We start from the raw sequence: 26,207 nt of genomic DNA on the forward strand, positions 1-26,207 counted from the left end.
TGGCACGCATGCCATAGGTTGCCTACCCCTGCTTTACACGTAATAGTTTCTTTCTAGTGCCTCAGTATCTCCCGTTTGCAAATAGATTTCACACCATTATGCTAAAAATTCCCTTTTCTATTGTCCTGAAGTATCAGAAGAGGAAGTGATAGTCAGTCATCTCTTTTTGGAAAGAAGCAGGGGCCAACCCTCACATTCCCAGAGAAGCTAAGGCAGCAGCTGGGAACTTCCCCAGTACTTTTATCTCTAGCAGATACTTTAACAAAATACTAATGGGGAGTGGACATGAGTTATTAATAAATGGATATTAGTGCATAGGTAAGGTGCTGGATTAATCTCCAGGAGAATGGGGTGCTCTGTTTATCTACAGAATGTCTACAGTTCTGACAACAGCAGTGCAAGCTTCAGTGCATCCTCTTCTCAGTACCTCAGACCTAGCCCAAAGAGGAGATAGGATTTTTTTTTTGTTTGTTATTCCATAAGACCTATTCCATCCCTTTTCTCTGGGCCAAGACTGCTATCAAGCATGCCAGTTGGTTCCAATTGTTGTAGTGATTTTGTAATGTAAACGTCTGCTTACTGGAAACTGGCATGAGCCTAGCACATTTATTTCAAGTAGACCAAGCAGCCATCAGATGATAGTGAGTTCCAGTCACTACCAACCTGGACTAGATTTGAACAGCAACACAGAGGTAAAGGTCTCTCACACAGGTATCCCAAACTTCACTCCACTTTTAAAGAGCACTGTATTAAGGTTTTCTCCCCAATAATTCTTCAGTGGATAATGTCTCTGCTGTGGGATCATATATGTTTTTAATAGACTTTATTTGTAACCATTAACTAATGAAGTAATATCAGAGAAGGCTGCTCTTGCCTTGTCACTTTCCCCATGTGAAGCAGTCCAGTCGGAGTATGCATGCTATCTCCAGAAATTAGCAAATCCAAATGCTGATTATGGTTCCTGATTCTGTTTTACCAAGAACTTCTTGTCATGGGAACTTTTGTATTACTTACCTGATCAAAATCAATAGGAGCTTCTGTGTGCTCAGCACTTCTGAAAATCAGACCATTTATTTAAATACTTAAATACAGATTTACAGGTCTAAGTTTAGGCCCCCATTTCTGAATATTTTGGCCCAAGTGAAAAAATATACTCCGGTACTTCTGCACTGCCCTGTAGATCTGTGGCATAGTGGTCCCAGTGGGACACATTCAAACCACACACACAGCACATACTAGTACCCCACACTCTATTTAGCAAAATGTGTCTCTCTGCTTGTAAGAGATCACTAAGAAAGCCTTGATAAAAATGTTGGCCTGATCCCTACACAGCTTGTAATTTTTCCACTGAGCAGCAGAGATCAGTAAAATGTTTTAATTATGTACTGTATTTCCATTTAGCATACTGTTGCGATAGATAAGACTGATTGTGTGTGTGTGTGTGTCAGCCTTTCCATTATAAATGTTTATTCCCAAATGGGTAGACATCCACAGTAAAAATTCACATCATGATGAACCTTGACATAGAAGCATTTTGTTTTTTAATCAAATTGATTTTAAAAAAAATCTGCAGTTAAAAGGGCTTGAGCCAACCTAAACAGCCTCCAGAGCTGCCAGCACATGAAAGCTCCCTGTACTCAACAGGAATGGAGGCTACTCACCGTTCTTCAGAGAAACCCCCTTCTTCAGCTGCTGAAGAAGGCCTGATCAGGACTTTGCACCTGCTCCTTCTCCAGATAAGTGTCTATCACAATCTCACTGTTCAGAATTACTTCAGTGAACTTCCTCAGGAAGTCCTAGAGACATCCTTACATGGGAGTGAGCACTTCACTAGCTGATCCCACACCAGTCATCCAGCCAATAACTTTAGATGGACCATAGCCCAGAGTTTACTCTAAGGCTCTTCCCTAGTTGGCAGGTCTAGCCCCAGGGTCAGCAAATAAGAGCCATTTATATTAGCTACTTAGTTTCTTTGTTATTGTTCCAGTTTTTGTGAGGAACAGGCAATTAGAAACTTTTGCTTTACCCTCTGAAGCTGTCCATAGCTTTCTTCCTACTCTGATGAGGGGGCTCAGGAGGGCTATAGTCCTACTAATGCTGTGTCTGTTTCCTATACAAATGCATCAGTCAGGTCACTATTGCTCCCTCCCATCTCTTATTAATTCCTATTCTTATGTGCCGGGACATGGTTATGTGAATGAATAAGTGAGAGTGGTTTATAAAACCAATGGGTTTTTAGGAAAGGTCATTAAACCTAATCATTTTCTGAGAGAATGGTCAATGGAAGACGGGTGACATTATTGCATACGCTGTGTCAATGAGGGTTTCCTTGTCATTTGTTTACTTTTTCTGGGCTGTGACTGTCTGAAATTCATCTTGGGGATTATAAATTTAACACTCTAACTGTCTAGTGATGGCGCAAACCTGTTGAGTGATGATAAACTGCTTGAGTTAGACTTTTTTCCAACAGTTCACATGATGCAAAACACCCCATTCATAAGCAACCTCACTTTACTTGATCATGACAATTTGTGAAACAAAGGTATCTGTGGAGAACAAAACACAATCCTCCCAGCAAGTCAACTAACTACATAATCATCAGACTGAAAGGGAGGAAAAATCTCTATCCAGTACAAGCTCTATAAAAGCCAGAATCTCAGCTGGGGTAAATGGCAGGGCTAACAGTGGGATTACTCCTGTGCTTAACATTAGGTATGTGCTTATGTAACCCATGCCTGCTTGGTGTGGCACTCTGTCCCCCTCTAATGGTGGCTAGACCACCTAGAGATTGACTGAGCTTGCTATAGGCTTGGTTAAGAGGAATACGCTTTTAAGCTCAGGCAGTAGAGGCTCATGCATTAAACTCCAGAAATCCCTGGTTTGATCCGAGCCAATGATGACTGAGGTCTGTCACTTAAATACCTTCCTGAATTGGAGCCAAATTCTTTTGAATGTAGCATTGTATTATACAAAGATAATGGTTTAATTCAGAAAGTGGCAATGTTGCTGTAATACACTGGCTAGACTTACATAATCATCAGTAGTTCTCACTCAATAACCACCTTTCCACAAAGGCTATCAGTATGCTCAGAAACAAAGTGGAGAGAAGTTTACTAATAGCCCTTGCTACAAGAGCTGGTTTTAAAAAAAAAAAAAGTTTTTGTGAATTTTTTAAAAAAAAATTGGAATTTTCAAAATTATTCACGTTTCATTTTTCAATGTAAAATTTTTGAGGTTTTTTTTTTAATTGAAAAGGTTAGATGGGAAAAACTTTTCTCTCATTCTTTTACCTTTTCTCTCACTGGAAAAGGAAAAAACAGTGAGAAAATAGGGTTTTAATAATTTTTTTAATCAATATCAATAATTTTATGTGGGTTGAAAACCACTTTTCACCAGAACTTCATGTGAAATTTTGTCTGTCTCCATTTGCTACATCAGTTTTATATTAACTAACAGCCACTGAAAAAAATCAAACTTACAAAAATATGTTAGACCTCACAAATGGACTTTCTTGTTGATGGACATTCACTCATTTTAACTTTCTTCTACTATCCTCTTTTGGAAGAGCAACTAGACATGACATACATGCTCCCTGTTTGGATGCTTGCTATCAAGGGACAAAAGATATGATACAGGTTTTTAAAATTGCACCTTGATGGAGCGATGAGTGGTTGTTCTTGTGGGAAACATCTCTTGCACCTCTAGAATGTGAGATACTCAGGCCCATAATCTCAAAGCTATTTATGTACCTAACTCCCATTAATTTCAAAGGGAGTTAGGAACATAAATACCTTTTGAGGATCTGGACCTAAGTGTCTTATTTACTAACTGCGTTTTATTCCTGCAGGTCTTCAAGAAATTCTTAAATGTGATCTACACTTAAAATTTAGGCCAACATAGCTGTGTCATTCAGTGTATGAAAAATCCGTGCCCCTGAGCACTGTAGCTATGCCAGCCTAACCCCTGGGGCCAGTATAGACACAGCTACATCAATAGAAGAATGCTTCCATTGACCTCGGGAGGTGATGTTCCTACAGCAACTGGGAAAAATCCTTACATGAGAGTAGACTATGTCTACTCAGCAGTTATGCTGACATAGGTATGGTGCTGTAGCTATGCTGGCGTAGCCCACTAGCATAGACAAGGTGTCAAGCTAGAGAGACTATGGCAGGAGAGGCTCTAGTCATTCTGCGCTCTGGATCTTTGTGGTAAATTAAGCTATTTTAGTTAAAGACACCATCAAAAACTTCTTAAATTTCTACAGAATTTTTTTACTGTGGAGTAATTTCTTACACCCTACTCCTTGTGCAATCAGTGGGAACTATATTTTCATTATCCAATGGCTACAACACCTCTGACAGCCTCTGAGAAGAGATTACTATATAGTGTGGCTATTTGCAACAGGAGTATCATTTTATTACAGTGAGAAACCATGGGGACCATTTATCTTTGACCTCTGGGAACAATACTCCTGTGGCACTGAAATATGAGTTGACAATTTTCCATTACAGACAGAAAAGGTGTACTTGTGGCACCTTAGAGACTAACCAATTTATTTGAGCATAAGCTTTCGTGAGCTACAGCTCACTTTAGCTCACGAAAGCTTATGCTCAAATAAATTGGTTAGTCTAAGGTGCCACAAGTACTCATTTTCTTTTTGAGAATACAGACTAACACGGCTGTTACTCTGAAACCTGCCATTACAGACAATATTTAAATACACTGCTTTCCATTTTCTGCAATGTACTATTATAACATTACTATGTCCTTGGCTCTTTCATGTTTTGTTTTGCAACATTCCTGATTGCTTCCAGAAAGCCTTCATTTGTTTGGGTTTTTTTTTTAAACTATAATCTCCATGTCTTTCTGCACAGTCATTTCTGCTATAGCCCCTTATGAGTGTGTATGTAAACCCCAAAAAGACATGATTGATGGAGATATATATATATATATATATATATATATATATATATATATCATTCTAATTTTAATGGAAGAACTTGTTCTTACCTGATCATTCCTTTTCAGGTATTCCACATCCACCAGTCATCACCTTGAGGTTTTCTATGTCTAAGGCATATAGCAAACCTGATTAGACTTGTCAGGGACTGGCAGGTGGCTCAGCTCCACTCCCAGAAAATCCCATCAGTGAAAATTCCAGAGCTGTGAATACACTAAATGAGCTAGTTTACACTTAAATATTAGAACAACATAAATTCTGTGCATTGCAGAGACAAGACAGAAAAATATATCTTTATAAAGAGATACAAAAAAGATCCTGCCATTTTTGAGAAATCAGACTGATGGACTTGGGAACCTGAAGAAAGGAAAGTATCAGTTTCTCCTGAATTCCCTTGGCATGTAACAAGTAACAAAAGAAATTTCTGTTAAAATGTACTGTATATAAATATTGATGCTCCACAGGATGATAAATTGTTTTACCAAGGCACCACAGTGAGCAGTAAATACTCTTCTACCCAAGGCACCAGCTGTCACTATTTTCAAATTTATCTTGGTGGTGTTTTCTAAAGGAGCTGCTTTGATTGTGAGGCTTCTTTGCAAATATCCTCATAGAAAGAGATTGGATTGTACATAACCATTTAGCTAACACATGCCAATTCAGGCCTATGATGATTTAATCCAACAGCAAACATATCTGTGTTATTCATAGGAATGAGCCATCACCCAAACAAGGCTTGACAAATAGGGAGACAAGGTAGAAGAGAACAGGCCTCAGACTGTTTCCTCTCCCTGCTGGGTCTACAGCCTTGTGCATTCCTGAGGTAAGAAGTGAATCCAACTATTCCCATTTGCTGCAGAGTATCAAACAGGTAAATTTTTTTTAATGGTACAGACAGCTGGTACCATTAAATATATTGACAGGTACTCATTTGCTGAACACACACTGTACATTCAAAAGCACAAAGGATTTATTTTGGTTTTATTTTAAAAAATAAGTGATCACAGAAGATGTTTTATTTATTTTGGAGGTTTTTTGTCTTTTGGGGGATGTTTTTGTTTTTGCTTTATGCTTCAAACAGACTTTAGGAAAGCTAAACTAAAGAAGTTTTAGTAAGCAGGACTGTCTGAAAAACAAAAGACTGTCCATCGTTTCATGTGAATGCTTGTGCAATAATGTATGTTGGAAATGTACATTTAGTTCTGACTCACAATGAACTCTCACCACATAAATGACTTATTTGCAGTCAGATTTGACTGATCAGGGTCTGTTTGTGCATAATTTTGTCTGACTCGCTTTAGCAGTTATACAGCACAAGCTCCATCTCTTTGATATGTATATACAGCATAATCAGGACGTGATGAGGGGAAGGAAGAATAAGGCACTTGTATCTCAATGACAGACTGCTGAAGCAATATGCAATAGTAAGGAATAATGATGGCCAATATGACAGTTTAGAGAAGCAATGGGGGGTGAGGGGGACCCCATAAGTTACAAGGCCAGAAGGGACCTAGCCTGACCTCCTGTACAACACAGGCCATAGGACTTCCCTGAATAAATTCCTGTTTGAACTAGAGCATATCTTTCAGAAAAACATCCAATCTGGATATAAAAATTGCCAGTGATGAATCCATGACAACTCTTGGTGAGTGGTTCCAGTGTTTATTTACCCTCACTGTTAAATTTGCACCTTATTTCCAGTCTAAACATGTCTGGCTTCAACTTGCAGTCATTGGATCTTGTTATACCTTTATCTGCTAGATCTGCATGTAGTAAGGTGGATATGTAGATCTCATTGTTTAGATCTCCTGAAGAAATGGTAGGTGCCCTCAAGGCTGCTTTTACATCTTTCAGTTAATATATCGGAAGAGGCTGGCAGCTATGTACAGAGCTGTGGATGAGTGGTTCTATTCTTACCACAGTGATCCCAGAGGATGGCACTGATCAGCTCAGCATCTGCAGGCATCTCTTCCATCACGGCTCCTGTTTGTGAATGTGAGGCCGCCTCAGCATGTGAAGGGGAGAATGAAGGGATGATTTGGGCTGCAGCTCCATCACGTGCTAACACTCAGTCAGCTCCCCATCTTGCAGTTACATTGAGACAATGCAGGTACAGCTCTCCCTCTCTTCCTCCTGTCAATTCCATTCCTCTATCCTTCAGCCTTCTCTTGTAACTCATGTGTGCCCTTTTCACATGCACTGATCTCCCTCATGCAGCAGTCTTCTCTCCTTTAAATCCCTCAACACCCGTTTATTAGGATTGCTGTTTCCTCACTAGTCTCTCCTTATTGCAACAGGCTGTGTACATGTGACAATTCCCTGGAAGTCTTAATGTGAAAATCTATTCTATTCCTTCCTCACGTCTGTTCTATGTAGTGCTCCTGGAAACAGACTTGTCATATTTCAGTTGTCTAAAGTAGCACGCTTACCTGTAGCACTCCAAAACTCCATGATTTCAACTGTGGTAATAGTGAGATGTATGATGGGCAGAAATGCTCTGAAAACAAAATATGAAGTAGGCTGGCACCCAGATTCTGCAATCACCTTAGTTTCACTTAGGACAGGAGGGAAAAAATGTGTTTAAAAACCCCAAACCTTTGCTTGTTGGTCATTTAAATGCGTGCCTAAGGCTTATACCAATATGCAAATAGATATTTTACAAATTGGAAAAAAAAATGACTGGGTAAAAGTTTTTCCCCAAATAAAATTAATTTTCTGGGATATTTTAGTATGAAAAGTTCCTTAAACAAGAGGACATGCCCCTTGTTCAAGTACATTCCAATTCTTTTCCATCAGCTACAGCACTTATCTGATTCTGGCTACAAAAATGCTGTTTGGTTGTCCTGCTGGTGCAATTATATACACTAGAGAATTTTCTATGATGCCCTTCTATTGTTAAATGAAGTAGAGCAGTAAGTAATAGCATTTAAAAAAAAAAACATCTCCATGACGTTAAGTCCTGCCCCACTCTAACATTGCTCATAACCCACGACCATTCATTCTCTGTAATGGTAGGTATCTGTGTGTATGCTACTACAACAGGGAACAATTCTGACCTAGGACTTTGGTTACTAGTGAAGTATAAGTGTCTACTATTATAAAACCACCTGTAACTGCATTAGTCAGGGGAGTTGTTCTGGATTTACACCTGGAAAATGGAGATCAGACTCTGTATTACTGTGCTGGACTTTCCTCCTTCAGTTTCATTTATTGCTTTACCCTGTACCAAAAACCTAGTATTGCTACTAGTTGTGAACATGACAACAAGAACCAAGTAGTTTACAGTTGACTGCTTTGATTTATCCTGATCAGTTTAGAAGCAGCCTTGTTCAGTTTGAGATTACAGAAGTCATAAAATAAACTGGTATCTTACTGCTGCTGAAATGAGCAGAAAACACACTTTTCAAGTATACACATGAGCAAGACAAGTACACAGAAAGATACAGAATTTCATGAAATAAACAAACATGGGGTTTTAATAAGTTGTTTAAGAAAAAGCACCAAGGAGACCAACCAGAGATGTGAATTTAACCCAAAAGAGCTCCCACCATCACCACACAAACAAACATATATATATTCATTCTGTAAGTATAGTGTGTTCCCTTGCAGGCTCAATGATGCTGTCTTAGCTTGGTGAAGCAGTGAGAGGAAAGATACTTTTTCTGTTTTTAAACACATAGTGCAGGAGGAGTAGAATTTCCTATCTCAGTTTTTAGGTACTTTAAACATGTTATTTTAAAACCAAAACACTTAACATATGGCCTATTAAACCTTCCAACTTGAAAATTTTCTTCATTTCTGACCAAAGATAAAGTTAGATATCAATCAAAACTTACAGAATTTTATTTTTCCTGTAAATTACTGTAAGGTCTAGCTTAGACTTCAATTAAACTAGAAATCAAAAGTTAGACACTTCACATTTTCTCCTGTATTCAAAACTCTTTCACTTTTTACTGAACTATGTACCAGATGACTGGAGGATTGCTAATGTGACCAATTTTTAAAAAGGGCTCCAGAGGTGATCCTGGCAAATACAGGCCTGTAAGCCTGACTTCATTACTGGGCAAACTGGTTGAAACTATAATAAAGAACAATATTGTCAGACATACAGATGAACATAATTTATTGAGGAAGAGTCAACATGGTTTTAATAAAGGGAAATCATGCCTCACCAATCTACTAGAGTTCTTTGAGGTGGTCAACAAGCATGTGGACCCAAGGGATCCGGTGGATACAGTGTACTTAAATTTTCAGAAAGCCTTTGACAAGGTCCCTCACCAAAGGCTCTTATGCAAAGTAAGCTGCCAAGGGATAAGAGGGAAAATGCTCTCATGGACTGGTAACTGGTTAAAAGATAGGAAACAAAGGATATGTAAAATGGTCAGTTTTCAGAACAGAGAGTGTTAGATAGTGGTGTCCCCCTGGGGGTCTGTTCTGGGACCAGTCCTATTCAACATATTCATAAATGATCTGGAAAAGGGGGTTAATAGTGAGGTGGCAGAATCTTGCAGATGATACAAAATTACTGAAGAGAGTTAAGACCCAGCAAACTGCAAAGAGCAACAAAAGGATCTCTCAAAAGTGGGTAACGGGCAACAAAATGGCAGATGAAATTTAATGTTGATAAATGAAAAGTAATGCACATTGGAAAGCATAATCCAAACTATACATATAAAATGATGGGGTCTAAATTAGCCGTTACCACTCAAGAAAGATCTTGGAGTCATTGTGCACAGTTCTCTGAAAACATCCACTCAATGCAGAGGCAGTTGAAAAAGCAAACAGAATGCTGGGAATAATTAAGAAGGGGATAAATAATAGGACAGAAAAGATCATGTTGCCTCTATTAATCCATGATATGCCTACATCTTGAATACTGTGTGCAGATGTGGTCACCCCATCTCAAAAAAGATATATTGGAATTGAAAAATTCAGAAAAGGGCAACAAAAATTATTAGGGTTTTGGAATGGCTTCTGTCTGAGTAGATATTAAGACTGGAACTTTTCAGCTTGGAAAAGAGATGGCTAAGGGGAGATATGATTGAGGTCTATAAAATCATGACTAGTATAGAAAGTAGATAAGGAAGTGCTTACTACTTCTCATAACACAAGAACTAGGGGTCACCAAATGAAATTAATAGGCAGCAGGTTTAAAAACAACAAGGAAGTATTTCTTCACACAATGGACAGTTAACCTGTGGAACTCCTTGCCAGAGGATGTTGTGAAGGTCAAGAATATAACAGAGTTCAAAAAAGAACTAGATAAATTCATGGAGGATAGGTCCATCAATGGCTATAAGTCAGGATGGGCAGGAATGGTGTCCCTAGCCTCTGTTTGCCAGCAGCTGGGAATGAGCAACGGGATGGATCACTTGACGATTACCTGTTCTGTTCATTCCCTCTGGGGCACCTGGCACTGGCCACTGTCGGAAGACAGGATACTGGGCTAAATGGACCTTTGGTCTGACCCAGGAGGGCCATTCTTATGTTCTTTCTTTCTTGCAATTTATACGCAAGATAAGTTCTGTTTAAGCAGAGTACTTACCATAATGAACACAATCACACTTAATAAATACGAATTCACTGTTAGGAACCAGAACTCTGAGTATGTAGAACGTGTTTGACAGATTTAGGATTACCACAAAATCATGTAAAAACTGCTTTATTGGTTGCAGTTAACATGTTACAATAAATATTGATCCCAAACATGAAATCAACCATTGATGACAAGGACAAGCAAGATCCCTGAAGAATTACGTGAAATTGGACAACGATGTTAATTAAGGAGGCATCTTGTAAACTGGAATCATTTCACTTTCTTGGGCATTGCAGCTACAAACAGCTCATAAACAGCGTAGCATGTTCCTGAAATGGAAAGAGACAAAAGATTAAGTTTACAGAAAGGTACACATACAAATTGAGCTGCAAGTTTGAGATTTTGTAAAGCAAAGACTTTCTTGCAGTATGTAGGATCCAGTTAAGAGACAGACCTGACCTAAACCTCACAGCAAGTGAGGTTATCTAGAGCCTCAACTCAAGCTTCGCTTGGAGCACTGAAAAGTTTTTACCAATGAAATTTTACCTTTTCTCTTTTCAGGAGCAGCTTTAGGGTAATTTTATTTTTTATATAAAGAAAACACTTGAAGTTGTATTTATGTGGTGAGTACTCCTAACAGACAGGTTAAATCAGGCTTTCAAAAGATTGTTTCAGTTTCAACCTAAGCTTAAAGTTTTTTGAATTTACCGTCTAACAACACTTTGCTTGGCCTTATTATGGAGTGCTTTTAACATGAGTGCATACACACACACGACTTGCCATTCACATTTTAAGACAACTACTTTTCAGGTTACACAAGAAATATAACTGTTGAATAATACAGTTTTCTATCAAACCTTACCAAAAACTGTTAGAGCCATGGTGGTTCTATACAGCAAACCGTCTGCTAGTCCACCCTTAAGATGCACTGGCATTCCATTATCCTCCTAATGGAAAATAATAATAATAAAAAAACAGGAACATGAATAATCTTATGTGCATGCTGTTTAAGTTGTTCATTAGATATTCTAAATTTACCAAATATTACACGACCTACAAATAATTATTTTTGAGAGCTGGGTAGCCATATCATTCTTTCCAAATATTGTTCGTTTTCATTCTTTTGAAGAATCCTTTTTAGCCAGTATGTTCCCACATATTTTTTAAGTCAGTAACTTAAGAGTCAGTCAATCTTGTCCTTCAAGTTCTTTTTTTAGAATCAAAAGTTAGATACTACATTCTGATGTTAAGGTTATTTGGAAGTTGCAAATCTCAGCATCTTTCATCCTATTATATCAGTACATTATGTTAATATAGCATCTTTCATCCACAAAATAAGCAGCCCCCAAGGTGCTTTGCAAACTTTAATAGAATTTTATCCAGTGCAAATGATGGCACTTGTGCAGTGGAATGTGGCACAATGTTTAGTGCCAGAATTCCCTAGATGAGTTTTCTTTAGAATGAGAATTGTAGAATTTCGCCAACTGAAATGACATGGGAGTTTAGGTAGGAAGAGCAGTCACTCAAATTAAGGTTTGGGCTAGGATACTCCTCATCTTGTAAGAGTGCCACAAGCAATCAATGCCCCAATCATCCAAAAGATAGCAGTCTAACAGGAAGTCCTACTTCCACCACTATGTTGGGATATTAATTCAGGTGGAAACCATACCTCCTGCTGAGTCTCTAATACCACTTTCTATAAGTCTTCTCCTGGGACTTGCCCCATCCAAGTTCTGAGCAGGCTCAATCTGGCCTATTTTAGGAGATTTGATATGTATAAAGTTTATGTTGGTATGGCTACAGGCTAAGCATTAAAAACCCCACAATCCTTTAACTATAGAAATACATCAGTATGTAGTGAATTTGCTGCGTGATGCTTTTTCACATGCACTACCTAAGTATTTACAAAAACAACAAGGAGTCCGGTGGCACCTTAAAGACTAACAGATTTATTTGGGCATAAGCTTTCATGGGTCAAAAACCACTTCTTCAGATGAGTGGAGGCCTAAGTATTTGTTTTCTCCCATACATTTTCTACTTTTCATTTGTTCTATGAACACACTTTTTGTACCTGGAACTATTTCATTTATCCCATCAGAAGGCTAGTTCAAGAAAGTGAAACAAATTCATATATTTTAAAACCATGTAACATGATCACTCAAGCAGTCAGATTGTACAACAGTTGACAAGTCAAAAGATGCATCTTCTTCCATGTACAGAGCACTTCAATAACATGAACACTGCTTAGTCAATTTGAAATATTAGTTTTCCAAGTTATTCCCATTTAAAATGTGAAAGTAGATCTTCTCTACTTATTCCTCTAAACTATCTAATTAAATGCTAGAATCAAAGAACAGCACAAAATATCGATACATTCTATCAAAGTCTTTTCTATTTGCGATAAAATTACACATTGATTGTGCCTATTCAATACCTGAAAAAGCTTCTGCTTCTCTGGAACTCTGTTCGCAGCTTGTCTGCGTGAAGCAGTGCTTATGGTCCTCTGGGAAATTTGCCGAAGAGCCTACAATTACAACATATAGCACTTTAAAAAGCTAGTTATACTTATCCACACTGAAGTGAAAGTTTTCCTAACAATTTACGGCTTACACATATTTCTAAAATTACAATGATGAGGGGGTCTTAGCTTTCCGAAACTTGGGAAATGCATAATATTAAGACTAGTCAACTGGAGGACTCAAGTTTTATGGAAGAGATTCAGGGTGTTTTTTGTTTTATTTCCACTCCAACAAACGATTACTGTTTAACGGGTAAAAGCAGAAGCTATAGTTGCATGCCCTCTGTTTCTTCTCTTCTGTGCCAAAGACTAGGCTTATGCTGCAGCACTAAAGAAAAATAACAGTCTTAATCAGTTTAATTTTGTTGCGCTGAGTCCTAAGATTACACAAGCCTAGAATCTCATTTAATTACCATAAGTCTGACAGAAAAAGCTACACGAACTGCAAAAATTTTATCTTGCTCATAGCTTTCTACTAAAGTCACCTTTCAAATGATCTCAGCCCAACATCTGACCAAAATTCATTCAGTCATTTTTGAGTTAGGTACTCAACCATTCTAGCCTTGACAACTAACCAAATCACTGCTGATCCCCTTACATGACACGGATGGAGTGACAGCCCATTACTACAATGGCTCAAATTATTTATCTCCCACAGGGCTCAAAGATGGTAATACCAACTGCACCTTGTCCCTCAAAATACACCCCAAGTCTCAGATCTATCCTGTATTCCCTCATCTCCACTGTACACATAGGACCTCTAGAAGAAAAGAGAAGACACCAAGGTTATGTCTACCTCACTGAACACCTGCGGCTGATGTCAGCTGACTTGGGCTGCAAAGCTATTTAACGGTGCTGTAAATGTTCACCTCTTTGCTACACTTCCTCTAACTGTAGTGTCTGCCTTAGTTGGCAGTTTGAAACCTTGACCCAGAAAGTGCATCCCCACCAATAGCCTGCCTAGATGGCTAAATTCCTCCAGGAGAATGCAGCTTACAAAGCTCAGAATTAAATGTATGACAGATTGACATAATGAAAGAGGATCTTGCTATGGAATGAACTTCCAAGAGTGTCATGTCCAGAGTCTTCCCATCTTCACAACAAGATGCAAGACCCTCCCTCCCTTTTGATAGAGCTTTTCCATCACAGACCTTCAAGTAAATATTTAATTTACCTGGGAAACCCATCCCATAGCAATGGAGCCCCTCAGAAAACCCTAACCTTAATAAGCAAAAGGGACAACAGATGCTCTTCCACTTTTAAGACTGAAGACTATTTAACCCTTAAAAACCAGTGCCTAAGCACCACTAAGGAGAAGGCATTCATCCTTTGAAAACTGTATCTACTGGAGTCATAACGGATTAAGCATTCACGTTAAATCGATCTTGCCCGTGACACCACGGGGCAGAGCGCTGCACCCAGGCTGTTTCTCAAAGGTTCATTTCAGCTCAACGGGCAGCCGCGGACAAAAAAGCAAAGGCGACAGCAGGCTGCGGCTGCCTACATAAGCCCCAACTGCGGCGCTTCCCGCTGTTTTGCGCGGCCGACGATGTCGAGCCGACGTCCCCACGGGCCGAGGGAAGAGCCGGCGTGACCTTGCGGCACCCTAGCAAGGGCCTTCCTCAGAGCCGCCGGCTCCCCCGGAGCGCGCCGCAACCGCCGCCGGGCGAACGGCGGGGCCCCCGGGGCCGCTCACAGTCAGGGAGGCGGGGCAGGGCTCCCCTGCAGCCCTCGGGGCGCCAGGCCGCTCGCTGCCCTCCGCCAGGGGAGCCTCAGGAACAGCCCACAGCGCGGCGAGGCCTGGACGGCGGGAGAGACCCAGGGAGCCGCCCGCGCAGCTGAGGCGCAGGGGACGCTGCGGCGGGGAGAGGAGACGCGCGGGGCCCAGCTGCCCCCGCGCTCCCGGGGAGGCCCGGCCGCGCTCACCAGCAGGTTCCGCAGCATCTTGGCTCTGGTCCCTTCACCTCGCACCGGGAAACAAGGACACCGGAAGCGGAAATCGCTCGGCTGGGGCCGGCCGCAGCCCGCTCCTACGCACACGCACAGCCTCCTATAGAGAGGAAGGGGAAGTGGCTAGAGCGGCTCTATTAAACTCCTAGAGCGTCGCTAGTCATGTGGTACCCGCCCTCCCGCCGGAAGCCCCGCCCCCGCCTGCGCAATGCGGAGTCTATGGTAGTGGGGCGGGGCGTGACGTTCCCTGCGGCGGCTGCTACCCCGCTAAAAGTCAGGGTGAGTTAGAAGTCCCGAAGGCCCATCGGCTTGCCGGGGTTCCCGGCTTGGTTCCCGGCTTGTTCAGGGTGAGCCGCTGGCGGGCCACAGGAGGCTTTGTTTACCTGAGCGTCTGCAGGTGCGGCCGCGGTTCCCCGTTCCCGGTGTTTGCCCCGCCTGCTCTTACAAGTCTCCATTGAGGGAGAGTCCACCGCCTCCCTAGGTGGTTTATGCCAGCGCTTAGCCACCCTGACAGGAAGCTTTTCCTGACGGCCAACGTAAACCGCCCTTGCTGCGATTTAAGCCCATTGCTTCTTGTCCTATTCCCAGAGGTTTTTTTCTCCCTCCTCCTTGTAGCAACCTTTTATGTACTTGAAAACTGTTATCAGGCCGCCCCTCAGTCTTCTCGTCTCCAGACTAAACAAATCCAGTTTTTCCAATCTTTCCTCGGCCGTCATGTTTTCTAGACCTTTAAACATTTTTGTCGCTCTTCTCTGGACACTCTCCCGTTTGTCCGCATCCTTCCTGAAATGTGGTGTCCAGAACTGGACACAGTACTAGAGTTGAGCACCCGTGGGGAAAAAAAATACTGCATGCTCAGCACACACCGGCAGCCCCGCGGATCAGTGCCTCCCCCTCCCCCCTGTGCCTCCCCCTCCATTCCGCTGATCGGATGTTCAGCAGCATGCTGGAGGCGCTGGGGGTAAGGGGGTCAGGGGTGGGAAGAGGCAGGCGGGGGAAGGGGTGGATGGGGAGGTGGGGCCAGGGTCGAGCATCCCCTGGGAACTAGCTAGAGATGTGAAGGGTAACAAGAAAACATTATACCAATACATTAGAAACAAGAGGAAAACAATGCACAAGGTAGGGCCAGTACTCGAAAGGGAGAAAAGACAGTAACTGGAAATGGCAGAAGCACTAAATTACTTTTTTGTTTCAGTTTTCACCAAAAAGGTTAGTATTGACCTGATGTAGTGAATGCCAGTGAAAATGAAGTAGGATCTGAAGCTAAACTAGGGAAAGAAAAAGTTAAAAATTACTTAGGTTGTGTCTACACTACACAGAGTTTAGTGACGTGGCTGTGTTGCAACAGCCATGTAAAAGGCATGCAATGTAGCCGCTGTTTGTCGGCTGTCCTGCCGGCAAAAAAACTTCCATCCCCAACAAGCGGCATTTGCATTGTCAGCAGGAGAGTGCTCCTGCCGACAATGCACTGTTCACACTAGCGCTTGTCACAGAAAAACTTTTGTCTTTCGGGGGGAGGGTGGGGTGTCTGAAAGGAAAATTTTTGTTGTTCAATTGCCAGTTTAGATATAGTTTTAGACAGTCTTCAAGTCACCAGGGCCTGATGAAATACATCCTAGAATACTCAAGATGACTGAGGAAATATCTGAGCCATTATCGATTATCTTGGAAAACACGAGAGATTTCAGAGGACTGGAAGAAGGCTAATATAGTGTCAGTCTATAAGAAGGGGAATAAGGACAACCTGGGGAATTACAGAATAGTTATCTTAACTTCAGTACCTGGAAAGATAATGGAGCAAATAATTAAACAGTTTGCAGACACCAGGTCCTAGAAGATAATAAGGTGATAAGTAACAGTCAACATGGATTTGTCAAGAACAAATCATGTCAGACCAACCTAGTAGCTTTCTTTGACAGGATAACAAGCCTTGTGGATGGCGAGGAAGCAGTAAATGTGATATATCTTGATTTTAGTAAAGCTTTTGATACTGTCTCACAACCTTCTCCGAAGCAAACTAGGGAAATATAGCCTAGACCAGGCGTGGGCAAACCTTTTGGCCTGACGGCCACATATGGGTGGGGAAATTTTATGCAGGGCCGGGGCAGGGGTGTGGGAGGGAGTGTGGGGTGTGGGAGAGGGTGTGGTGTGCAGGAAGGAGCTCGGGGCAAGGGATTGGGGCAGAGGAGGGGTGTGGGTGTATGAGGGGGCTCAGGGAAGGGGGTTGTGGTGCAGGAGGGGGCTCAGGGCAGGGGTGCAAGAGGGGAGCGGACTGCAGGAGGAGGCTCAGGGCAGGGGGTTGGGGTGCAGAAGGGATGCGGGGTGCGACAGGGCTCAGGGCAGGGAGTTGGGGTGCAGGATGGGACGGGGGCTCAGGGCAGGGGGTTGGGATGCAGCAGGAGGCTCAGAGAAGGGGGTTGGGGTGCAGGAGGGGTGCGGAGTGCAGGAGCGGTTCGGGCTCCAGCCCGGCGCTGCTTACCTAAAGCAGCACCAGGGTGGCAGTGGCGCATACTGGGGCCAGGGCAGGCTCTCTGCATGCCTGCCCTGGCCCCACACTGCACCGTTCCGGGAAGCGTCCGGAACCACGTCCCTGTGCAGCCCCTGGGGGATGGAGGGCACAGGGCCCAGAGCGTTGCCCTTGCCGTGCCTCTGGGTACCTCCCCCGAAGCTCCCATTAGCTGTGGTTCCCCGTTCCCAGCCAATGGGAGCTGCAGGGTGCGGTGCCTGGAGGCAAGGGCAAAGCATGTAGCCCTCTGCCCCCCGTCCGGCCCCTGGGGCCACAGGGACATGGTGCCAGCCGCTTCTGAGAGCGGCGTGGGGCCTGCGGGCCGTAGTTTGCCCACCCCTGGCCTAGACGAACCTACCATGAGGCATAACTGTATAATATGTAAAACTGAACAACAAGCAACAAAGTTTACAAAATTGTTAAAAAACACATTGTGTTATTATTTGTTGATTTAAAAACAAAATAGTTCTCCAACTTTGAACACGATAATTAGAAAACAATCAAATATTGTAAATAAAAATATAAAACAACAGTTATATTATAACACACTGAGACAAGGGGTACTCATCCAATACGGTAAAGGAGAAACCAAACTTCAAGTATGTGTCATCATACTTTCTTACTATTTTCTTTTTTTGGGGGGGTGGCTCATTTGGTGTAGCTCTGATGGTCTGGACTTTCCTTATCTTCTCCACCAGTACACCACTATTCCATCTAAGCTGTGCGCGTGTGTGCGCGCACACAGATCCTAAACCCCGCGCACACAGTGAAACACCGCGCGCACAAAAATTTGGACAGAAGCACAATAATTTGCACAGAAGAAATTTTTTGTGCACATGGACTGTCAAAAATTAGAGGAAACATTGCAGTGCACCCAAAAATAAATGACTCCATGTCAGTCTGAAATACTGCTTGCCACTTTTTACAGTTGTAAATGGTATACTGTGTGTATGTTGGTAGGTTACCTTGCAGGGAAACTCACCATTGTACTTGCAAGAATTAAAATTGACATATTGCAGCTTGTTGGGTTTTTTAATAAAGTTTTTTCTGTACTCTGTCCAACATACACAGCTTAAAATGTTACTTTTATATAGCTTTTACTTAGATTACAGAGTTATGTGGAGTTAAAGATTTACTAAGAGCTTGACCGGAGCAGTTGCACTGGTGGATCACCCCGGAATGTGGTGTGGCCCACCTTTGGGCTGCAGCCCACAGTTTGGAAGCCCCTGGGTTAGACAAACACCTGTCAGGAATGGTCTGCTTATTACTTAGTCCTGCCCTGAGTGCAGGAGACTGAACTAGATTACCTATTGAGGTCCCTTCCAGTCCTATGATTCTATGCTCAGAAGCAGAAACTTATGTGCCTAGGGGACTTTTAGTCTGAAAATATAGGTGCTGAACAATTTTAGACATGTATAGGCATCCGATGAAGTGAGCTGTAGATCACGAAAGCTTATGCTCAAATAAATTTGTTAGTCTCTAAGGTGCCACAATACTCCTTGTCTTTTTGGAGATACTGACTGTCAAGGTTACTTCCCCACTCTGAACTCTAGAGTACAGATGTGGGGACCTGCATGAAAACCACCTAAACTTACTTTTACCAGCTTAGGTTAAAACTTCCCCGAGGTACAAACTATTTTACCTTTTGCCCTTGGACTTTATCGCTGCCACCACCAAACGTCTAACAGGTATATAATTGGGAAAGAGCCCGTTTGGAAACATCTTTCTCCCCAAAATCCTCCCAACCCTTTCACCCCCTTTCCTGAGGAAGGCTTGATAAAAATCCTCACCAATTTCCATCGGTGAACACAGACCCAAACCCTTGGATCTTAAGAACAATGAAAAAGCAATCAGATTCTTAAAAGAAGAATTTTAATAGAAGAAAAAGTAAAAAGAATCACCTCTGTAAAATCAGGATGGTAAATACCTTACAGGGTAATCAGATTCAAAATATAGAGAATCCCTCTGGACAAAACCTTAAGTTACAAAAAGACACAAAAACAGGAATCTACATTCCATTCAGCACAGCTTATTTTCTCAGCCATTTAAAGAAATCAGAATCTAACGCATATCTAGCTAGATTACTTACTAAGTTCTAAGACTTCATTCCTATTCTGTCCCCGGCAAAAGCATCACCCAGACAGAGAGAACCTTTGTTTCTCGCCCCCTCCAGCTTTTGAAAGTATCTTGTCTCCTCATTGGTCATTTTGGTCAGGTGCCTGCGAGGTTATCCTAGCTTCTTAACCCTTTACAGGTGAAAGGGTTTTTCCTCTGGCCTGGAGGGATCTTAAAGGTGTTTACCCTTCCCTTTATATTTATGACACGCCCCCCAAATCACAGATAGGGTGAAACGCTGGCTGGGATTTCTTCCTGGAGCTCTAGAAGAAAACAGTTAATAAGACACATGCACCTTCTCAAGAGGAATCATAGAATCATAGAATATAAGGGTTGGAAGGGACCCCAGAAGGTCATCTAGTCCAACCCCCTGCTCAAAGCAGGACCAATTCCCAGCTAAACCAATTCCCAGCTACCTCTTAATATACTACCAAGTATATAAAGACTAACAATATTTTCCACATCTCAAGGACGATTTTAACCAGTTGATTCTGGGAAACTTTCACGGGAGAGTGCATCAGCCACTTGTTAGAAGCTCCTGAGATGTGTTGGATGTCGAAATCAAGATCTTGGAGAGCTAAACTCCACCAAATAAGTTTTTTGTTATTTCCCGTGGCAGTATGAAGCCACTGTAGCGCAGCATGGTTGGTTTGCAGGTGGAAACGCCGTCCCCAAACATACAGGCGTAGCTTTTCCAGAGCGTAGACAATGGCATAACATTCTTTTTCACTGACTGACCAGTTGCTTTCCCTCTCGGACAGCTTCTTGCTGAGAAACGCTACAGGGTGGAATTCTTGATCCAGTCCTTCCTGCATTAAAACTGCTCCCACACCACGCTTGGACTCATCTGTGGATACTAGGATCGGTTTGTCAAAGTCTGGGGCCCTTAGTACAGGGTCAGACATGAGTGTCGCTTTAAGCTGGTTAAAGGCCTTCTGACACTCTTTGGTCCACTGAACGACATTTGGTTGTTTCTTTTTGGTTAGGTCTGTCAGTGGGGTGGCGATTTGGCTGTATTGCGGTACAAATAGTCTGTGATAACTGGCCAAGCCTAAGAAGGATTGAACCTGTTTCTTTGACTTTGGGACAGGCCACTTTTGAGTAGCATCCACTTTGGCCTGTAGGGGGTTGATAGTTCCTTGACCCAACTGGTGTCCAAGGTAAGTCACTCTGTTTAGGCCTATTTGACACTTCTTAGCCTTAACAGTTAGTCCTGCCTCCCTTATGCGCTCAAAGACTTTTCGTAGATGTTCCAGGTGTTCTGCCCAGGAATCCGAAAATATGGCCACATCGTCAAGGTAGGCGACTGCATATTCTCCTAATCCCGCCAGGAGACCATCTACAAGTCTTTGGAAGGTGGCAGGTGCATTCCGCAGCCCGAAAGGGAGTACATTAAATTCATACAGCCCGACATGTGTGGTGAAGGCTGACCTTTCCTTGGCGGATTCATCTAGCGGTACCTGCCAGTACCCCTTGGTTAAGTCCAAGGTAGAGTTGCACTGGGCCCGTCCCAGTTTCTCTAATAGTTCATCTATGCGTGGCATTGGATAGTTGTTGGGGCGAGTTACAGCATTTAGCTTACCTAAGTCCACGCAAAAACGTATTTCCCCATCTGGTTTGGGAACTAGAACCACTGGATATGCCCATGCACTGCCAGAGGGGCGGATTACACCCATCTGTAACATATCCTGGATCTCCCATTCTATAGCAGTTTTAGCTTGAGGAGACACCCGGTTGGACTTTAATTGGGTGAGCATTACCTGTGTCAGTGGAGTGGTATGCCCGTTCAGTAAGTCCTGGGGTGGCTGAGAACATCAAGGTTATCCTAGCTTCTTAACCCTTTACAGGTGAATGGGTTTTTCCTCTGGCCAGGAGGGATTTTCAAGGTGTTTACCCTTCCCTTTATATTTATGACACAGACTAACACAGCTGCTACTCTGAAACCTTAAAATTTGATCTGTGCGATGCATATGCTATCAAAGCCACTAGAGGGCTACTTCACTACTCAGAATGAGCAGAGCATGTCAAGAGTGTGCAACACTGTATCTTAAACATTTCTAATAAAGCCTTTTGGGGGTGGGGGAGAATGAGCAGAGCTAATGTGTGCTGGAATAGCAGAGGGGAGGCTGGCAGATGTGGTGGGAGAGCTAATACCAAAATCATCTTAATAAATTTAGGAACATAACACAAATTCTCTCTCTCACACACACACACGACAAGGAGAGTTCAAAAATCAAAACAAACCAAACTATATTTTTTTAATCTTTTTTTTTTTGTGGGTCTGACTCATGATTATTGAACCTTTGGGATTGGCAATACTGATCATTTTAGTTTCTCAAAGACTAGATTGCATACAGTATTCATCAAAATGATGACATATCAGCTCCATGTCTGTCACAATATGGCCTTGCATTTGGCTGCATCAAAATATGTTGTTCAAAAGAGTCCAGCTGACTAAATCACTCTGTAGAACCAACCTATTCTTATTATTTACCACTCAACCAATTTGTGTCATCTGCAAATTTGACCAGCAATTATTTTATGTTCTGTTCCATTGTGAAAGGTTCTGAATAGAATTGGGCCAAGAACAGATTCCTGTTGGAATCCTTGCTTCAATATTTTCAGGTGAATCACTGACATTTTCAGCTTGCCATGTAAAAGCTGCTACCACCCCAAACAAATCTGGACCTGCATGATTGTTATTCTTTTTGAGGCATGCTATCTATTTACAACTTCTCTCCATCACAGCATATTTTGAACAGAACACACCATTCTGTTGGGAAGAGGTTGGGAACCATTGCCTTACAGGGACAAGTCTGAGGCTAAATTTAAGACAATATGCCCTTACGTCGCTAAACAGACTAGGTCACATGGGTAATATGCTTCTAAGAGATCCTGTAAGAAGTGATACCCTTAATTATAACAATTTTCCTTCACTGTGCTTCATCATGTAACAACACTGTTTACAAGAACAAAAGCTTACAACATAGAAGACGAAATAAAATGGATAAACAAAAAATATTAGATTTATTCAGGTTATTGGAAAAGAAGAGGTTGTGCAGTAACTGGAATTTTTTTTTTTGAGATGTGTCCCCCTATGGGTGCTCCACTTCAGGTGCACATGAGCTCCCATGTGCCTTTGATCAGAGATTTTTGGTAACAGTGCCCGTTTAACCTGTGCATGCTCCATACACATCCTCATTCCCTATACTTGGGCTGCATGGGCAAATCATCCTTTGTTCCTTCTCTGTCACAAAGTCCCACAGAGGGAACTCTCAAGCATAGGGGAAGGAGGGTGGGTAATGAAGTACACATAGGGGGACATATCTCCAGTAACTCCAGTTACTGCACAAAGTGAGTAACCTCTTCTTCTTCGAATAATGTCCTATGTCAGTCCACAGCAGGTGACTCTCAAGCAGCATTCCCACAGGGAGAAGGGGGCTTTGTAGAAGTGTCTAACATTGAAGACAGAACTGCATTGCCAGCTGCAGCATGTGATCTAGAGGCATGAACCAAAGCACAGTGCTTGGAGAAAGTATGCACTGACATCCAGATTGCAACTCTGTAAGTTTCTGCAACTGGAACATCCTTAAGTAATGCCACAGAAGTAGAAGGAGACCATGTAGAATGGGCTAGCACACTAGGAGGAGGTTGAATATTGGCAGACTTGTAATATGAGATAATACATCCTGAAATCCACCTTGACTGTATTTTGAGTGGAGATTTGGATCTGTAATTGAAATAAACAGTCTGGGAGACTTTTTGAATTGTTTGATTCTGTACAGATAGAAGGCTAATGCCCTTCTGACATCCAAAGTCTGAAAGGCAGCTTCCTGCCTACGCCGGTGGTGTTTTGGGGAAAAAACTGTAAAACAAATGGTCTGATTAATATGAAATTCAGAAGACACCTTAGATAGACACTTACAATGTGGTTCTAATGTGATCTTTTCCTTGAAAAATACCATAAAGGGGTGGGAATCTGCCATTAAAATCCCCAGTTCTCCTATATTCCTGGCAGATGTGATGGCCACCAAGAAAGCTGTTTTCATGGTTAGATGAAACAACAAGCATGTGGTTAATGGTTCAAAGAAGTTTTTCATAAAGCAATTAAGGACAATGTTCAAGTCCTGTATTGGAATAGATTTTCTAAGCTGTGGAAGAAGATTAGTCAGTCCTCTGAGGAGTGTTGACATTGTGGGGTAGGTAAAAACCAAAAAGCCTTTGACAGGTGAATGAACCGCTGTTATAGCCACCAAGAGAACCTTAAAGGAACTAATAGTAAGACCTAATCTTTTCAGTTCTAATGGGTAGTCTAGGATGGTGGAAAGAGAACGAACAGGAGAAACTTGTCAACTGGTACACTGGAGAGGAAAGATCTTCCATTTCTTAACGTAAATATGTTGTGTAGATGCTTTTCTACTGTTTAACAAAACCTGTTTCACCAGTGTTGAACAGGGAATCTCTCAAGAATCATCGAGGACCCATGCCTGAAGTTGCAGTATTTCCAGATTAGGGTGATGCACCTGACTGGCATTCTGAGACAACAGATGAAAACCAGTTGGAAGTCTCAGTGGTGGACAAGAAGCAAGCCAAATGAGGTAAGGATACCAAACTTGTCTTGGCCAGGTCACTGCAATTAAAATGACTTTGGCCCTCTCCTGCTTGATCTTGTTCAGTACTTCCAAAAGTAACAGTGTTGGTAGATGTGTATAAAGAAGACCCATTGTCCATGAAATAAGGAAGGCATCCTTGGGTGACTGAGGGTCTAGTCCCACTCTGGAGCAAAATTTCTTGCACTTTGTGTTTGCGGCAATTGCAAAAAGGTCCACATCTGGAAACCCCAAAATTACCATTCATAATTCTGGGAGAAATGTCTGCAGAGGTTGTTGGCCATGGTATTCGGTGTACCAGGGAGGTAGGAAGCGGAGATGACTATTTCCAGAGTTTTATTGCTTTGGCACAAAATGAGGAAGAGTGAGCACCACCCTGATGACTGATGTGGAACATGCAAGCCCCGTTGTGTCTCATGAGCTTGATGGATTTGACTCTGATCAAGGAAAGTAAATGAATGAAAGAATTATTGACTGCTCTCAGTTCTAAAGGTTGATGTGAAGAAGATGCTTTTGGGGACACTATTTGCCCTGGATGGTGTGTGATCCCAGATGCTCCCCCATCATTCCAAGAGGGACGTATCTGATGTTATAACAATGGTAGGAGGAGCCTGGATGAAAGCCTGAATGGAGGGATCCTTCTACCAATTAAGTGACTCCAGAACCTGATGGGAAACATACACCTGCTTGTCCAGATTGTGCTTGTTCAGTACATAAACCATCCTGGGCAATCCCTGGAGTCATTGAAGATGTAACCTGGCATATTGAGTTATTAAAGTGCAAGCTGCCACATGACATAGTAATTGGAGACAATGTCTTGCTGAGGTTTGAGTACTTATCTGAATTTTTGAAATGAGATTTCTTAGGATCACTAACTTGTCCATAAGTAATTAAGCCCTTGCTCTCACAACATCCAGAGAAGTTTCTGTGAAATATATCTGCTATACTGGAGTCAAAATGGACTTTTCAAGGTTGAGTCAGAGGCCTATACTGCCGTTTGTACTGCCAATAGGACCTTGTCGAGATAGGGAAAGATCATTATCTCTAGTTGACATAGGTGGGCAGCTACAACCACCTTGCTCTTTGGGAATACCTGTGACATGGGCAGACCAGCCAACCTGTGTTTTACCCATAACAACTTAACAAGAGGCATTACAATTGTATCAGGACAATTCACTCATGTGAATTTCAAAGAGATGTACTAGACCAGCATCATAAACCCATTCATTTGTAGTATTAGAAACAAAGAATAGTTGCTATGTATATTTGACAGTGTTTACCTATATCCTGTTAGAAGTTTAACAATGTAACCAAATTATCTTTTAGATGCTAATTCCCTTTCATGTCTTAATTACCTGATATTATGTATGCAAATATGATCAGTTAACTTTAAGAACAAAGATGTGAGATACTGCAGGAAATTAATAGTAATTTATATTATCCTCAGTTTAACTATCTCTGTTATAATGAAGGATCAGCTAATTGCCTTATGTGAATGAGTGTAACTAGTTTACTTGGGTATGCATAGGAAATAGAAGATAAGTGTGAAGCAAAGGTCTACAGGCTATTTGCATAGCCTATTCTCCCTCAGAGGAAAGCCCTGGTGATGATTGCTGCGAGGAGGCTTGTCAGCCTGCTAGAGAACTATAGAAACTAGAGGTTTCAGAGTAACAGCCGTGTTAGTCTGTATTCGCAAAAAGAAAAGGAGTACTTGTGGCACCTTAGAGACTAACCAAATTATTTGAGCATAAGCTTCTGTGAGCTACAGCTCACTTCATCGGATGCATACTGTGGAAAGTACAGAAGATCTTTTTATACACACAAAGCATGAAAAAATGGGTGTTTACCACTACAAAAGGTTTTCTCTCCCCCCACCCCACTCTCCTGCTGGTAATAGCTTATCTAAAGTGATCACTCTCCTTACAATGTGTATGATAATCGAGGTGGGCCATTTCCAGCACAAATCCAGGGTTTAACAAGAACGTCTTGCGGGGGGAGGTGTAGGAAAAAAC

General features: G+C 42.1%; 1 protein-coding gene and 1 long non-coding RNA gene across 3 annotated transcripts in view; one reads left to right on the forward strand and one right to left on the reverse strand.

The window, feature by feature from the left end:
• Window positions 1–10,606: 10,606 nt before the first annotated feature.
• Window positions 10,607–15,064, reverse strand: COX7A2 (cytochrome c oxidase subunit 7A2). Its single transcript, XM_048845909.1, has 4 exons — window positions 14,941–15,064; window positions 12,931–13,020; window positions 11,359–11,443; window positions 10,607–10,825 (listed from the first exon to the last, which is right to left on the reverse strand). The coding sequence occupies exons 1-4, from the start codon at window positions 14,956–14,958 to the stop codon at window positions 10,767–10,769; spliced, it is 252 nt and encodes an 83-aa protein (XP_048701866.1). The 5' UTR covers window positions 14,959–15,064; the 3' UTR covers window positions 10,607–10,766.
• Window positions 15,065–15,084: 20 nt separating this feature from the next.
• Window positions 15,085–26,207, forward strand: part of LOC142071526 (uncharacterized) — a 28,328-nt gene continuing 17,205 nt past the window's right edge. Inside the window, exons 1-2 of one of the 2 annotated variants that reach the window (XR_012667597.1) lie at window positions 15,085–15,243; window positions 24,031–24,183. This is a non-coding gene — a long non-coding RNA (uncharacterized LOC142071526). The remainder of the gene's footprint in view (window positions 15,244–24,030; window positions 24,184–26,207) is intronic. The other variant, XR_012667598.1, reaches the window with a different exon arrangement.

This window comes from Caretta caretta, chromosome 3, assembly GCF_965140235.1.
Source record: "Caretta caretta isolate rCarCar2 chromosome 3, rCarCar1.hap1, whole genome shotgun sequence".
NCBI lineage: Eukaryota > Metazoa > Chordata > Testudines > Cheloniidae > Caretta > Caretta caretta.

Excerpts from the sequence above, each read along its gene's own strand:
- COX7A2 (XM_048845909.1), bottom strand. Across the intron at positions 11,444-12,930 it reads AGAAGCAGAAGCTTTTTCAG|GAGGATAATGGAATGCCAGT; the intron begins GTATTGAATAGG and ends ATTTTCCATTAG. Across the intron at positions 10,826-11,358 it reads CATGGCTCTAACAGTTTTTG|GAACATGCTACGCTGTTTAT; the intron begins GTAAGGTTTGAT and ends TTTCCATTTCAG.